This window comes from Neovison vison, chromosome 6 (genome assembly GCF_020171115.1).
Source record: "Neovison vison isolate M4711 chromosome 6, ASM_NN_V1, whole genome shotgun sequence".
Lineage (NCBI taxonomy): Eukaryota > Metazoa > Chordata > Mammalia > Carnivora > Mustelidae > Neogale > Neogale vison.
The window spans coordinates 58,848,552-58,861,535 of NC_058096.1; the positions used below are offsets into that span (position 1 = coordinate 58,848,552).

General features: G+C 41.7%; 1 protein-coding gene across 11 annotated transcripts in view; it reads left to right on the top strand.

Moving 5' to 3' along the window:
- The window catches only part of PHLDB2 (pleckstrin homology like domain family B member 2), a 224,750-nt gene that overhangs the window by 154,632 nt on the left and 57,134 nt on the right, over positions 1-12,984 (top strand). For all 11 annotated transcript variants that reach the window (XM_044251370.1, XM_044251371.1, XM_044251367.1 and 8 more), the window contains 3 exons: positions 5,144-5,506; positions 11,156-11,299; positions 12,542-12,679. In XM_044251370.1, the coding sequence (XP_044107305.1) occupies positions 5,144-5,506; positions 11,156-11,299; positions 12,542-12,679 (645 nt within the window). The remainder of the gene's footprint in view (positions 1-5,143; positions 5,507-11,155; positions 11,300-12,541; positions 12,680-12,984) is intronic.

Genomic DNA, 12,984 nt, shown 5'->3' on the forward strand with positions numbered 1-12,984 from the left:
GACGGAGTCAGGAGGTTCCGTAAAGCTTCTGCTGCCCTCTCCCTGTGGAGTCAGGATGTGGTATGCTACCTACACTGGTGTGTGATAGTATCCATGGAGTGTGGGCAGCGGAGGAAGACCTCCTAAGCTTCAGTGTCCGGAGTGTTTATGGAGATGTCATCATGTAGGCACGACTGATTGGTTGTCCACTTGGTTAATCTCATCTCTAGGTTGACCACTTCTGGAGTGGCCAGCCCTCCCCCTGAGACTGATTATCAGGAGTGCCCCACTGTGTCCTAAACAAAGATAATCCAATCAGGTATGACTTAGATTACCTTCCAGAAGCCCACAGTCCAACAGTGAAAGCCAGACCTCCCTTTGGGCAAAGCCAAATTCTTTATTACACGGTAAATAAATGAGCTGCCTTTAGTAGGATCTCTGAGGCTCTTGTCTCCAAACTTTGGGCCTGTTACCTGCTTGAGCTTAAGCAAGGCTTATCAATCATAATGGGTTTCTGTGGAGAAAACAAAAGAAAAAAATTATCTCAGGCTTAAACAGCATCGATCTCTTTCTCCTCCCCTCTCCATGGCCAGCATGGGTTGAATGAGGCCTCTGCTCCCTATTTCCTTGCTCGAGGTCAAGGCTCAGGGAGCCAGCACCATCTTGAGTGTCACTCTGCAATGGCAAAGCAAGACAGTTAATGGATCATGTGTTGGCCGTCCAGGCAGAAGGGACACACATTGCTTCTCATGTGTCATTGGCCAATGCAAGTTTGACACTTACATCAAGTTTAGGGGTAGGAGACTGAAAAACTGTTTTACCCTGTGTCCAAAAAGACAAGAACTGATCATCATAGCCCTAGTTACTACCCCAAGGGGTTTATCTCTAAAAAGAAAAAGACTCACATAAAAGACTCTTAACCATTACTCTGTTTTCCCCCCTCATTTTCCTACCTAAATGAGACATCAGAATTCACTTGTGGAGTCTTAGAAATTCTGCTTACCATGCTGTTGGCTCCATCTCATTCTGCCATCCACTTTTATTTTTTTATTTTTATTTTTTTAAGATTTTATTTACTTATTTGACAGACAGAGATCACAAGTAGGCAAGGGAGTCAGGCAGCAGAGAAAGAGGAAGAAGCAGGCTCCCCGCTCAGCGGGGAGCCCGATGCGGGGCTTGATCCCAGGGCCCTGGGATCATGACCTGAGCCGAAGGCAGAGGCTTAACCCGCTGAGCCACCCAGGCGCCCCTGCCATCCACTTTTAGACCAGGTTCTCTGACTCTTGCTGGTTCTTTATTTAGGGTTGTTGGGATCGCTTTAAGTCCTGGTATACAGAGACAGAGAGTTGACCCACTTCTCTGCGTGTACTTCGTCCCTCTTCATCCACAGAACCCTGTCTTTGCAGCCACACGGCAGTTGCTGATCACAAGCATGCTCTTTAGTCCACGCTCTATGCCTGGGCTTATACAGTTCCTTTAGAGACTTGCCCAGCCCACCGCACTGGCCAGCAGGCCACACAGACTCATATTTATCCCAGGGTCTCAACTCAGATTTGTCCTTCTGTAATTTTTGTCCACTACTTTCTTATCTGTGAATTATTGGTTTTCTTGTCTTTGACTAACTCTTTATGCCTTCCGCTAAAGAAGTAAGGGTAGAAATGCTGTCTTTTTCTGTCCTTGTGTCTCCAGCACAGTAACAGCCTGAGAATAACTTAATAGATCTTTGATGAACTGGCGATTATGGAGATGTTAAATCACGAGGATTGACAGGAGAGAGAAGTAAAGTCATACTTAGCAGTTACAACAGGTCCTCTTGAGAAAAAATACCTTCTTTCAACTAAATTATTTCTAGCCATTAAAAGTTGACCTTTGCTTTTATGTTAACGAGTGACCCAACATAGTTAATTTTAACACAAGGAGTTCAACAAAGATTCATACTGCCTTTGTGGGTATCAGGCAACTGTTTTCTATGTGGTTTACCTCTGTACTACATTTCCAGTCCTGTGGCCCGGACTGGCTGCTGTTGGTTACGAGGGGATGGATGGGGCTGGGAGATGGGAGAGGTCTCTGACCGAGGGCTGTAGAGAGAGGCACTGCCAGACACATTCCTCAGAAAAAGAAAGAAAGCTCTGAGATCAAAACACACTCAGTCCGCAGCTTGCTTGCTTTCTTTTCTTTTCTTTTTTTTTTAATTGCTGGGGGAAAGAACCGCACACCATTTTCTAACGGTATCTATTTTAAGATCCTGTGTCCCCTTCAAATCTTTCTTCTATATATGTGGTATATGGAGAGGAGGAAAGGGAAAACAGAGAGGGAGATTAAGAAATGTATTTAAAATAATTTGATTCAAATGACCTACTTTTCAAAGTCATAGCACCCATGTTTCATGCCATTTAGATGCCTAGGCCTTTTCAAAAGAATGCGCTGCAGAATGCTGGCTGGGAGAGGTGGGCAGGAATTGAAGACCTTCAAGTGGGTGGCCCTCCCAACTTGGCAGGTCTCCAGGTGAAATGCCAGATAAAGCTGGGTTTTAGGTGGGCGGCCATCCATCTCGGTCCCTGTTGGAGCTTGACGTCCCAGCATAACTATTCATAGTGCCCTGTTTGGTTCTCAAAGGTCTGCTGGTGTGGAATAGGTGCCCTGGTTTTAGGCTCTCCCAAAGGGGAGAATATTGGAGTGATGGATGGGAAAGAACAAGACTCCAGAGTGAAAAGGGCTCGGGGGAGAGTGATTTTATGAGAGTACGTCCGTACAGGGTTTTCCTTAAAAGGCTGCATATAGTGCTTTCTGAAATGCCTTGCAGACTTTCTTCTGACGTACTTCTTGACATCAGTTTATTTTTCTTCGGTGCAGCTCAGTGTGTGTCTCAGCGCAGCCTGGATTTCTCTGAGACTCACAGGCGGCAGTGCTGTGTGTGTGTGTGTGTGTGTGATTCAAGCCTGGACAGATTGGCTGTGAATGGGGTGATAAGAATAGAGAGAAGCACATACCAGTAAACCACACTTCCTGTGCACAAGCCTTTGAATACTGCGTTTCACTGTCTGAAATAGCATTCATCTTAACGCTGGGATCATTTATTCCCTGTGGAATTAAGCAAGAGCACTGGCGGCAGCAGAAACTATTTTGGGAAAGAGATGTGGGAGGAATTTTGCTATGTATTACAGGCGAGGCAGAAGTGCCTTCCGTGGTTTTGAAGTCCTGGTAAGTGGGGAATTGACAACTTTCAGATAATCCCACATCATAATTACTGTCCAGGCTAATGTGTACACACTGCGATCTATAAAGGTCGTCAGTAAAGACGGAGTTTTTAGATGCTTCAACTTAAGTCACCTAAATGGCAGAAAGAGAACTTTCCTTTGGAGATTAGCATTAGCGTTTCGTGCAGATGCTGTTGAGAAGGGGTAAAATACAGCATCTGTTCCTGTCCCCTCCTTAAGTATGCCCTTGCAGGTGGTTTTTGCATATTCCCATGTAAACTTCCTTCCCTCCTTAGAGAAATTTAAAATAAAGCAGTGAATGCTGTGCCCCCGCCCCCCCCCCCCCCCCCGCTTACTCCCTCCCCATAAAGCTGAGGTGGGTAGGGCTTGGCAGCTGGCAGCAGCTGCAGAGATAAATAAGCCCGGGGCTCCTGGATGGACAGGGTGCAGAAGCGCGTGGGATGAGTGCCTGCCCTGCGACGAGGCCATGAGGACGGAGCTGCAGCGGGAGGCCACAAGTTCAGGCAGTGAATGGGAGGTCGGGGCTCATAGGAGCCAGTGTGATAGTCCTTTTGATCAAGCTATTGCTTTAGCAGGGGTGAAGTGGGCAAGCTTTAGAGGACAGAGAAAAGTCAGCTGCAACTTAAATGACTTCTGTCTTGGCATTAAATTAGTGTATCTAATGGAAACCAAGACATTATGTTGCTCTGTTTCTATTTAACTTTGCTATTGGATAGTCAGTCCTTCGACTGCTAAAGAACTGAGTACCTTCAGAATTTTGTCTTTACAAATTAGCTGCAATTAGAAATTGCAAACAGCAGCCTGGTCCTATTTAAAAATTCTCTACTTTGTTACTGGTAACCAGCTTAGAAAATGTTTTTTCTACGGAAGGCTTTTGAATTTTTCCCAATGTGGTAGATGTAATCACAACAGATTTTTGTTGTCGTTATCTTATTTTCTTTTCACTTTGGCCTTGGAATTAATGTGAGAGGCAGAGATGTTAAGGTTCCTCACCCCAAACAGTGCTGTCGAGATTTATGATAAACACTTCATAAATTATATCCTATTGCTCAAAAATATATAGAGAATTTACTTTAAGTCAAAACCATAAATATCCACTTGTTTTGTATGGGGAGCTTGGTGAAGAAATGGTACCATTATAGACATCAATGGCCTATATATTTTTTTTAAGCAAATGAACTATCATTTTATGTTCCAGTTAAATTGAATCAAAATGATCTCAGAATCTGAAATACATTGCTGTCTTTCTATCTGGACGTGACATGAAAAGTTTTTCATTTTTATGCAATATTTCTAATTCTTTATAGTTTTAATTACCCATGTGAGAAATTGGTAGAAAAGACCTTTATCTCATGACAAGACATAAGAAAAGTACTGAAAAATTTGAGGAATGTCAAGAAAAAATTTGAAAAAAATTCAAGAAAAAAATTCTTTTAAATTAGAAGATTCTTTAAGTAGTATTTTTGTGTGTGTGTATCTATTTCTCTAGGATGCTAGAGAAGTAACTTTAAGCACAAGTGTTAAATCGATAGGGATGAAAGAGCCAGATATGTTGGAGGTAGAGTGGTAGAGAAGGAAGGGGGAGTGAACATTTTTTAAAAAGGAGATTTAAAAAAAAAAAAAAAAAACTTTGAAGTGTCCAGAGGACTAATAAATCAAGAAAAGGCTTACCTGGGGCTGCTACGTGGGAGGATCCACACTGGGACATCTAGGGAGAGGGGATAGCCCGAATGAGTTTGGGAAGAAAATCAGGCATTTTCCCCCCAGGGTTTCACCTGGATCCTTAAACACATTCATCCAGGATGATGGAAACTCATCATCAGCCCACTGACTGTGGGTTTACCTGTGGGATGAAATCGCCAGTGGTCCCAGCCTCTTCGATCTTTTTCTTTGTGATTGTCTGCATTGTCACAAACTCTCTGACCATCCCCTCTTCTGTGTTCTAGGAGAGACAGCGCCTGGAGACGATCCTCAGTCTCTGTGCTGAATACACGAAGCCTGACAGTCACTTGTCCACCGGCACCACTGTAGCCGACGTGCAGAAGATCAACAAGGAGCTTGAGAAGCTGCAGCTGTCTGACGAGGAGTCTGTGTTTGAGGAAGCCGTGGTGAGCCCTGACGCCAGGTACAGGTGCCACCCGAAAGGCTCTCTCCACGATGCCGACTCGGCGGTCTTCGGGAGCGTTGGGCAGAGTGGTGCCGGCTTCCTTTCCCCCAGGAGCATCAGGAATGATGAGCTGCTCAGGGACCTCACGCCTGCCTTCCTGAAAACATCCAGCGAGTCTGCTTATCTTAGTATCCTACCCAAGGTAAAGGCGACAGAGCAAAAAGATCAGGATTTAGGGCCTGGGGCTCTGCTTCTGCTTTGGCCCAGAGATGGAAGGCTTTGTCGAACTTGTTTCCCAAAATGTTTTCAGTGAAGCTTCAGTTTAAGAGGTAATTAGCTAAATGAGGTGCAGCAAATTAGGGCGCTTACTCTTAAGTAACAAGTGTGCACCGTAAGAATTGTAGCAATACAGAAAACTCCAAAGAAGGAAGTTTCTCTTTTCCCTGTCCCCTCCCACTTGTACACCTGAGAAATAAACACCAAAGTGTCTTACCTGCCTTCTTCATATTTCTGTGCATATTACGGCCACAGGCATGGACGCACAGATGCAAACATACAGTGTTCTGCCGGTTTTCCTTGACTCACTCAATGTCTTGCATATTTTTGCATTTTAGTACACACAGCTCTGGCTCATTCTTTTCAATAGCTGACTAGTATTCTATTGTTTGGAAATACCATTTAAATTGTTTCTAGCTTTTTTTTACTAATAAAATGGATATGTAGTGAATATCGTGCAAATATATCTTCAAGTTCACTTACTAAAATTGGAATGGCTGGATCAATGAGTTGTATGTTATGCATTTTAGTTATTTTTTATTTCTTTAAGACTTTATTGATTTATTTGACAGACAGAGATCACAGGTAGGCAGAGAGGCAGGCAGAGAGAGAGGAAGGGAAGCAGGCTTCCTGCTGAGCAGAGAGCCCAACTCGGGGCTCAATCCCAGGACCCTGGGATCACGACCTGAGCCAAAGGCAGAGGCTTTAACCCACTGAGCCACCCAGGCGCCCCTATGTTATTCATTTTAATTAGTACTTCCAAATGATACTCTCGAAAGGCTGCATATTTCCAGGTGACACTTCCACCAACAGTTTGTGAGCACGCCTTGTTCTCCATACCCTTGCCAAGGCTGCACATTTTCAAAATTTTTCAATATACTAAATTAATTGGTGTCTAATTTGCTTGCCCTTAATTATGCATAAAGTTAGACATCTTTTCTTATTTTTGATTGTTAATTTGTGTTTTGACCCACTTACTCATGTTCTTCACCCATTTTTTAAAAATTTCTTACCTTGTTTTTACTAAGTCATTAGAGTTATTTGTAAGGAAATTAGTCTTTTATCATGAGTGGTCTTAAACACTTACACTTAAGTAAATATGTGTACTTATGATATTTTTTAGATGTATAAGTGTTTAAGATTCATATGTAGTCATTATTACTTAGTTTTCTAGTTGTATATTGATTTCAAAAGGTCTTCCAAATTTGAGGATTTCTTAAATGGAATTAGAGGAAAATCTTTTGGTGTAACTTTTTTCACACAGGTTAAGATTCTTCTTTTCTTTTTCTTTTCTTTTTTTTTTTTAAGAGAGAGAGAGACAGAGAGTGTGTGCAAGTGTGCAAAGAGAGGGCAGAGGGAGAGAGAGCGAGGAATCTTAAGCAGGCTCCATGCCCAGTGCAGAGCCCAACCTGCGGCTTGATCTCATGACCCCAAGGTCATTATCTGAGCCAAAATCAAGAGTAAGACGCTTAACTGACTAGCTACCTAAGTGTACCGAAAATCTTTTTTCTATGAAATTAAAATAAATTCTACTTCTTTTCTAGAAAGGATTTAAGAGAGTGACAAGAAGATATAAGCTTTATTGGAATAAAATTAACACACCAAAAATAGTAATCAGGAGGAAAAAACAGATGCCATAATCACAAGAATTTATTTAAGTAAACAGGATTAATTAATTAAGTAAGTAACTCAGACCACTAAGTTCAATTCTGAGATTCTTGGCAATTATAGCCAAAGAATGAAAAACAAAAAAAAATTTATCAGTTAAATTTTTGTTGTAAGAGAATGACACAAACTGATTAAGAGAAAGACATTTATCATGTGCAAAATTGTGGAAGTAGTTTATCACCTGGAGTATTATTCAGGAGGAGTATGTGTGTTTGTTTTGACTTTTTTACTCAGTGTTCCTCATCAGGAGTCCATCCTGGACTAACCTTCTGAGTTCTCCCAGCATCAGCTAACCTTGAAAAGGTTCAGTCCTTCTTTCTCCTAATGACCACAACGACCTTACTCATTCTCAGTGGAAAGTACTTCCGAGTAAGACATCTGTCTCCATTGCCAGAAAGTTGCAACTGTTAGAAACTAGGATGGGGGGCAGAATCAAAAGTTGGTTGTATTCAGCAAAGTAAATGACCCACCTTTTGAAAGCTTGAGCTGTTTTCATCAGCCCTTAGGCTTCCTCTGAAGTCTTGTCTGTCTTTTCATTTAAATGTCTTCCAACATGGACAGCTGCAAGACTTTGGTAAAACAGTAAGCTGTGTGTCTCTCTCTAAGGACCATCTTTAGGGAGACAGGATGTCCTCTCTTACTGCTGAAGAGAGCTAGGACATGATAGCTGCTGGTGTGTGAATGGGCAGATCATGGCAGATGTTTTTGATTGCCCAAATATGCTTTTGTGGAAAAGGACGCCTCTAAAGCTTCAAGCAACCTCCGTTGTGGCCAGACATGTAAGACTGTGCATCCTTTAGAGACAGGAAATAACAAAGGCGCCTCTGGTTACCTCGCAGCAGCTTAGGCAGGGAGTGAGGGAGGGGATGAGTTCCAAGGACGGAGGTTTGCCTGTATGACTTTTCAGAGAAAGATATATGTCATCCCAGGACAGCAGATAGAAGAGTGTTTTATTAAATGAGCATTTGTTTTAGATGCTTTTCTTCTTAGTAATCTGCTCACTAACTCATTTACTTAGCAAAGGACAGTGTTTGTTATTAATCGATCTAAGGACCAAATGCAGAGGAGAAGAATATGACAGATCCATTGATTTAAGGAAACAAAGATTTTGATGATATTTAGGAAACCTGAGACTTACTGTTCTGGAGCTTAGTTTTAGCTAACACATAAAGATACAGATGACCTTAGAAATATGCACATTTAATTTAATTTAATATTTAAAGATTTGCTTATTTTAGAGAGAAAAAGTGAGAGCAAAGGGGGAGGAGCAGAGGGAGAGGGAGAAAGAGACTCTCAAGCAGACTCCCCACTGAGCGTGGAGCCTGCCGCCAGGCTCGATCTCACAATCCTGAGATCATGACCTGAACCCCAACTGAGTCAGATGCTTAACTGACTGAGCCACCCAGGCACCCCGGAATACGCTCATTTTAATTGGCTTTTGTGAACCTGTCTTCTGGCACCTGAGGTGAAAGCTGAGAGTAGCTCACTGTTCTTTTTTCCTGTAGTGTTAGGATATAAGTCAAACGTACAGCACTTGTGTGTTTTGTGTACAGCCTTGTGACATGACTTACAAATATCGTGAAATGATTGCCACGCTTAGTTTAGCTAACTAGTTAGCTAGTTTAGCTAAGGTTAGCTAACATCCATCACCTCATATTGTTATTTGAGAAAAAAAAAAGTTCTTTTCTTTGAGAATTTTTTCCCTCTTCTCTTGTTGAGTAATCATTCTGTCTACAGTGGACAATCCTAACACTTGCACCTTCCTCTGGGTGCAAGGAGTTTCTAAGGAGATTTGTGTGTGGGGGGGGAGCAGAAACAAAGTGTCTCATTTCTACCGTCCCTCCCCTTTGTCTGTGGAGATCGGGTTACCTCATAGATGGAGTATTTGGGAATGCTCCTATGTGTGTAAACAGTACGCTCATCCCATTCCATCACCAACCATTCAGTTTTGGAATGCCTTTTGAAGATTTTACTTTTTATAAGTAACAAAAATGAACGACCATTTCCTAGATAGCACTGATGGTTATAAACAGCCTTTCAAGTGGTCTATTATCTACAGTGCCCATTGTGGTCAGTTGTTTAGAAACTTGGAGTTAGACGTTTATAATCGCCACTGTCACCTTTCTTCACCCGCCACTTGCTTAGAAAGCTTAGGGTATGGAGATTGCTCAGCTTTTGTTTGCTCTTAATGCTTGACTTCCACCAGTGAGAGATATTTTTAAACCATGCTGGCAGCTGAAACCCAATATGAAATGTTCACCCAACAGGATACTGGCCTTCTTGGGCCTTTCCTGCTAGGATTACTCGTCAGTGATTTTGGAATGCCATTCACTGTTACGGGCCTTCCTCATACCCTAAAACAGCCACCTGAGTACTAAGACAATGAGATTCATTGTGATAAAAAGGTCAGCGGTTGTTTTATTAATTGGCAAGACACTGCGTTTAAGATGGCAATTAGGAGTCTAAATGTCAAAGCGTGGAAGGCCTGTGTACCTTTGCTAATCACCCTGAGATACTGTGACATCTCAATTGTTTGATCTCATTAAGGGGCAGTGAAAATGGGAAAAGAATAAAGACTGTGAATAAGGAAGACCACATGCTGGCTCTCTTCTTGAAGTTATTTTCAAGATCATTAAACACATCAAATGAATTTCATGTGGTATACCAAATGTTAATTATTTCTTTGGTTAATATGAATATTCTTGGCACTGACTAATGAGTAATCTTCAATAATTTACTTATTGAGGCTGCTGTGTTTAATGTCCAATTGTGAAATTGTTTCATGGCTGACTTACTAATGCAGAAAAATTATTTCTTTTTCAAAAAGAGATAAAAATTGAGTAAGTGGTGTACCTCTACCCCAGCATCCCCGGACTTAGAGAAAGACTGATCGCTGGTATCTAGGATAACTACCTGAGATGGCTGAAAGAGGCGATTTTCAACAATAGGCCATCCCAGTTTGCATGTATATGATCCCAAGTGCTCCTTTCTTCCCTGGGCACCTGTCATCACTCTGTTCAGGGGTATAAGTATGTCCTCTCTTACTCAGTTTTTTTCCTGACTTTCTCATTCCTTGCCAAGGAACTCAAGTTCTTTTCTGTGAAGTGACCAGTGTTATATTTTGTGTCAGAGAAGCCCACTGGCCCAGTTAGTGTCTTAAACATTATATAAGAAAAAGGTGCCATAGGATAAAGATTGTAATGTGTGAACACAAGAACTGAAACATGAATTAATGTCATATTAAGTGTATAGTTTTCAGTGATTTTGGGAATCACCAAAGTAATAAGGCCTGTATTATCCTGGTCATTCACTTCAAGGAACACTGAGGTAAGAGCGGCCAAGTGTATCGTGCCCTTGCTTTTCCACCATGTGTTGGAAAGGAGACAAATAAGCATGAATGCCCATTCACAGATAACACTAGTGGTGGGGCCCAGGATACAGCTAGAGATTCGGGAAACTGTTGTAGGAGCAGTGCTTACTTGGAGATGGGAGAGAATATGGAGCTTGGAGTGAAGGTAGCATCATGTCCAAGATATCCCCGAGGAAGATGTCAAAAGTCTTGTCTAGATTCTAGTTCCTTGCTGTGCCAAACTTTTCTCTATGACCTTAAGATATGTCACTACAATCTCAATGGATCCCGACTTCCTCATCTGTACCAACTTAGTTATTTCAACTTCAAAAGAATATGAATGGGTGAATTTAATTTGGTTTGTATGAGGTAATTTAAGACCTTCACTGCTGAGGATTTGTGGGAAAATGCAGAATTGCAACAGAACAATCACAAGGATGCTTTTAGAATCCAAAGAGGCACTGAGACTGTGAAACCCCAGACTTCCTACTGGTGTGTAAATTGGGCGATTCTGGAATTAAAGTGTGAATAGCCCTTTTCTGTGTTGATTAATTGCAGACCCCTGAGGGTATAAACGAAGAACAAAGGATTCAGGAGTTGGCTGCAATGGAAGAGACCCGGATAGCAATAATGAATAACCTCGAGGAACTTGAACAAAAAATCAAAGATATCAATGACCAGATGGATGAATCTTCCAGAGAGGTATAAAACAGGAGTTGGTGTTTTACCCCTCTCTTTTTTCTCACTTTCCTTTAGCTTAAAAATATTACTGCCTATTAAGGCATAGCTTTGGAAGCAGAATACATAGAAATCAACATGAGTTAGTATTTTCTTTCAGTAGGTCCATGTTAGGGTAAAAATACCTTTTTTAAAAAAGTTTTTTCCTTGTCTTTTTTTTTTCTTAAGTCAGATGAGACTTTTTTTTTTTTTAAAGATTTCATTTATTTATTTGACAGAGATAGAGAGAGAGAAGGAACATGAGCAGGGGGAGTGGGAGAGGGAGATCAGGCTTCCCATGGAGGAGGGAACCTGATGTGGGGTTCGATGCCAGGATCCTGGGATCACGACCGGAGCCGAAGGCAAATGCTTAATGACTGAGCCACCCAGCCACCCCAGATGAGACTTTTTTGATGTACTTTGGGTATAGCCAGTTTTGTCTCAACTAGTGTATGCTCTCTGACTTGCTACAGATCTGTCAATTGAGGTCCCATATATTTAGGTGTCCGTGTTCAAATCCAACAAACATTTCCTGAGTATGCTTACTATGAGCTGGACATCATGTCAGAATATAGGGGGTTTTATATGTAAAGAAAACATAGACCCAGCTTTCTAGAGGTTTGCAAACCAGAGAGGAGACAGACACATAGTCTATTATATAATAAGAGAAATGGACCGTTTTCATACTAACTCCATGGAGTGAGATGGAGCAAATGATTCTGCCTACCATGTATATACTCACAGATGATGTAGACAGCTATAAGTGGAAGGGGACTGCTCACCTGTCATTTTATCCACAGACCCTGGACGTCCCTCCTGCTGTCATTGCTAAGAATGCATCGCTTGCATGCTGGGCTGGGTGTAATTTTCACTTCCCAAGCTCTGTGGACAAAGACAGACACAGCTGCTCCCAAGATAGTTTGTGCTTGAGTCTGAATGTGAGCAAATAGGCAAAATATTATTGAGAAGTTAGCAGAAAAGGAGTTATAGTAGAAAAATTAAATGATAGGTAGATTTCTTAGTAAATATAGTGCAGGCTGTCCAGCTTTCTTATATAGGAATTCTGAGTCTCACCTAAACTCTCTGGAGTGTTCTCTAGAGCCTACAGTCTGGCTGATACCATAGTACTTTTTGAAATTTGTGGCTGTTAAAAATGCACCTCTAAAGTGGGCAATTGAGAATCTCACTGAAGGTGAAACACCTCTGGGCTTTGTTTTATGTCCTCAGTTGGATATGGAATGTGCTCTTTTGGATGGAGAACAGAAATCCGAAACAACTGAACTCATGAAAGAGAAGGAAATTTTGGATCATCTAAATCGGAAAATAGCAGAACTGGAAAAGAACATCGTTGGTGAAAAGACCAAGGTAAGAGAAAAGTATATTTGATTGCAATTTTTAGGGGCAATATGGTGGTTCCATTTGGTCAAATCTAAATGTTGTATGAATTCCCATGGTTTAGGATTTGTGTGTCATGTTCCTGGAAACAGTGGTACTAGGGGAAAGTCTTAAGATGAGGTAAGTTCTTCACAAAGAACTGTCAGGGTTTGAGCCATGGATGCTAAGGGACTAGAGCCCATAGAACTTTCAAGTTGATATTTCTGACCTCTTAACCTACTTGAGATGAGTGAATCGCTTTTTTCCAACAGGTTTTCTGCTCTTCTGATTGTGTT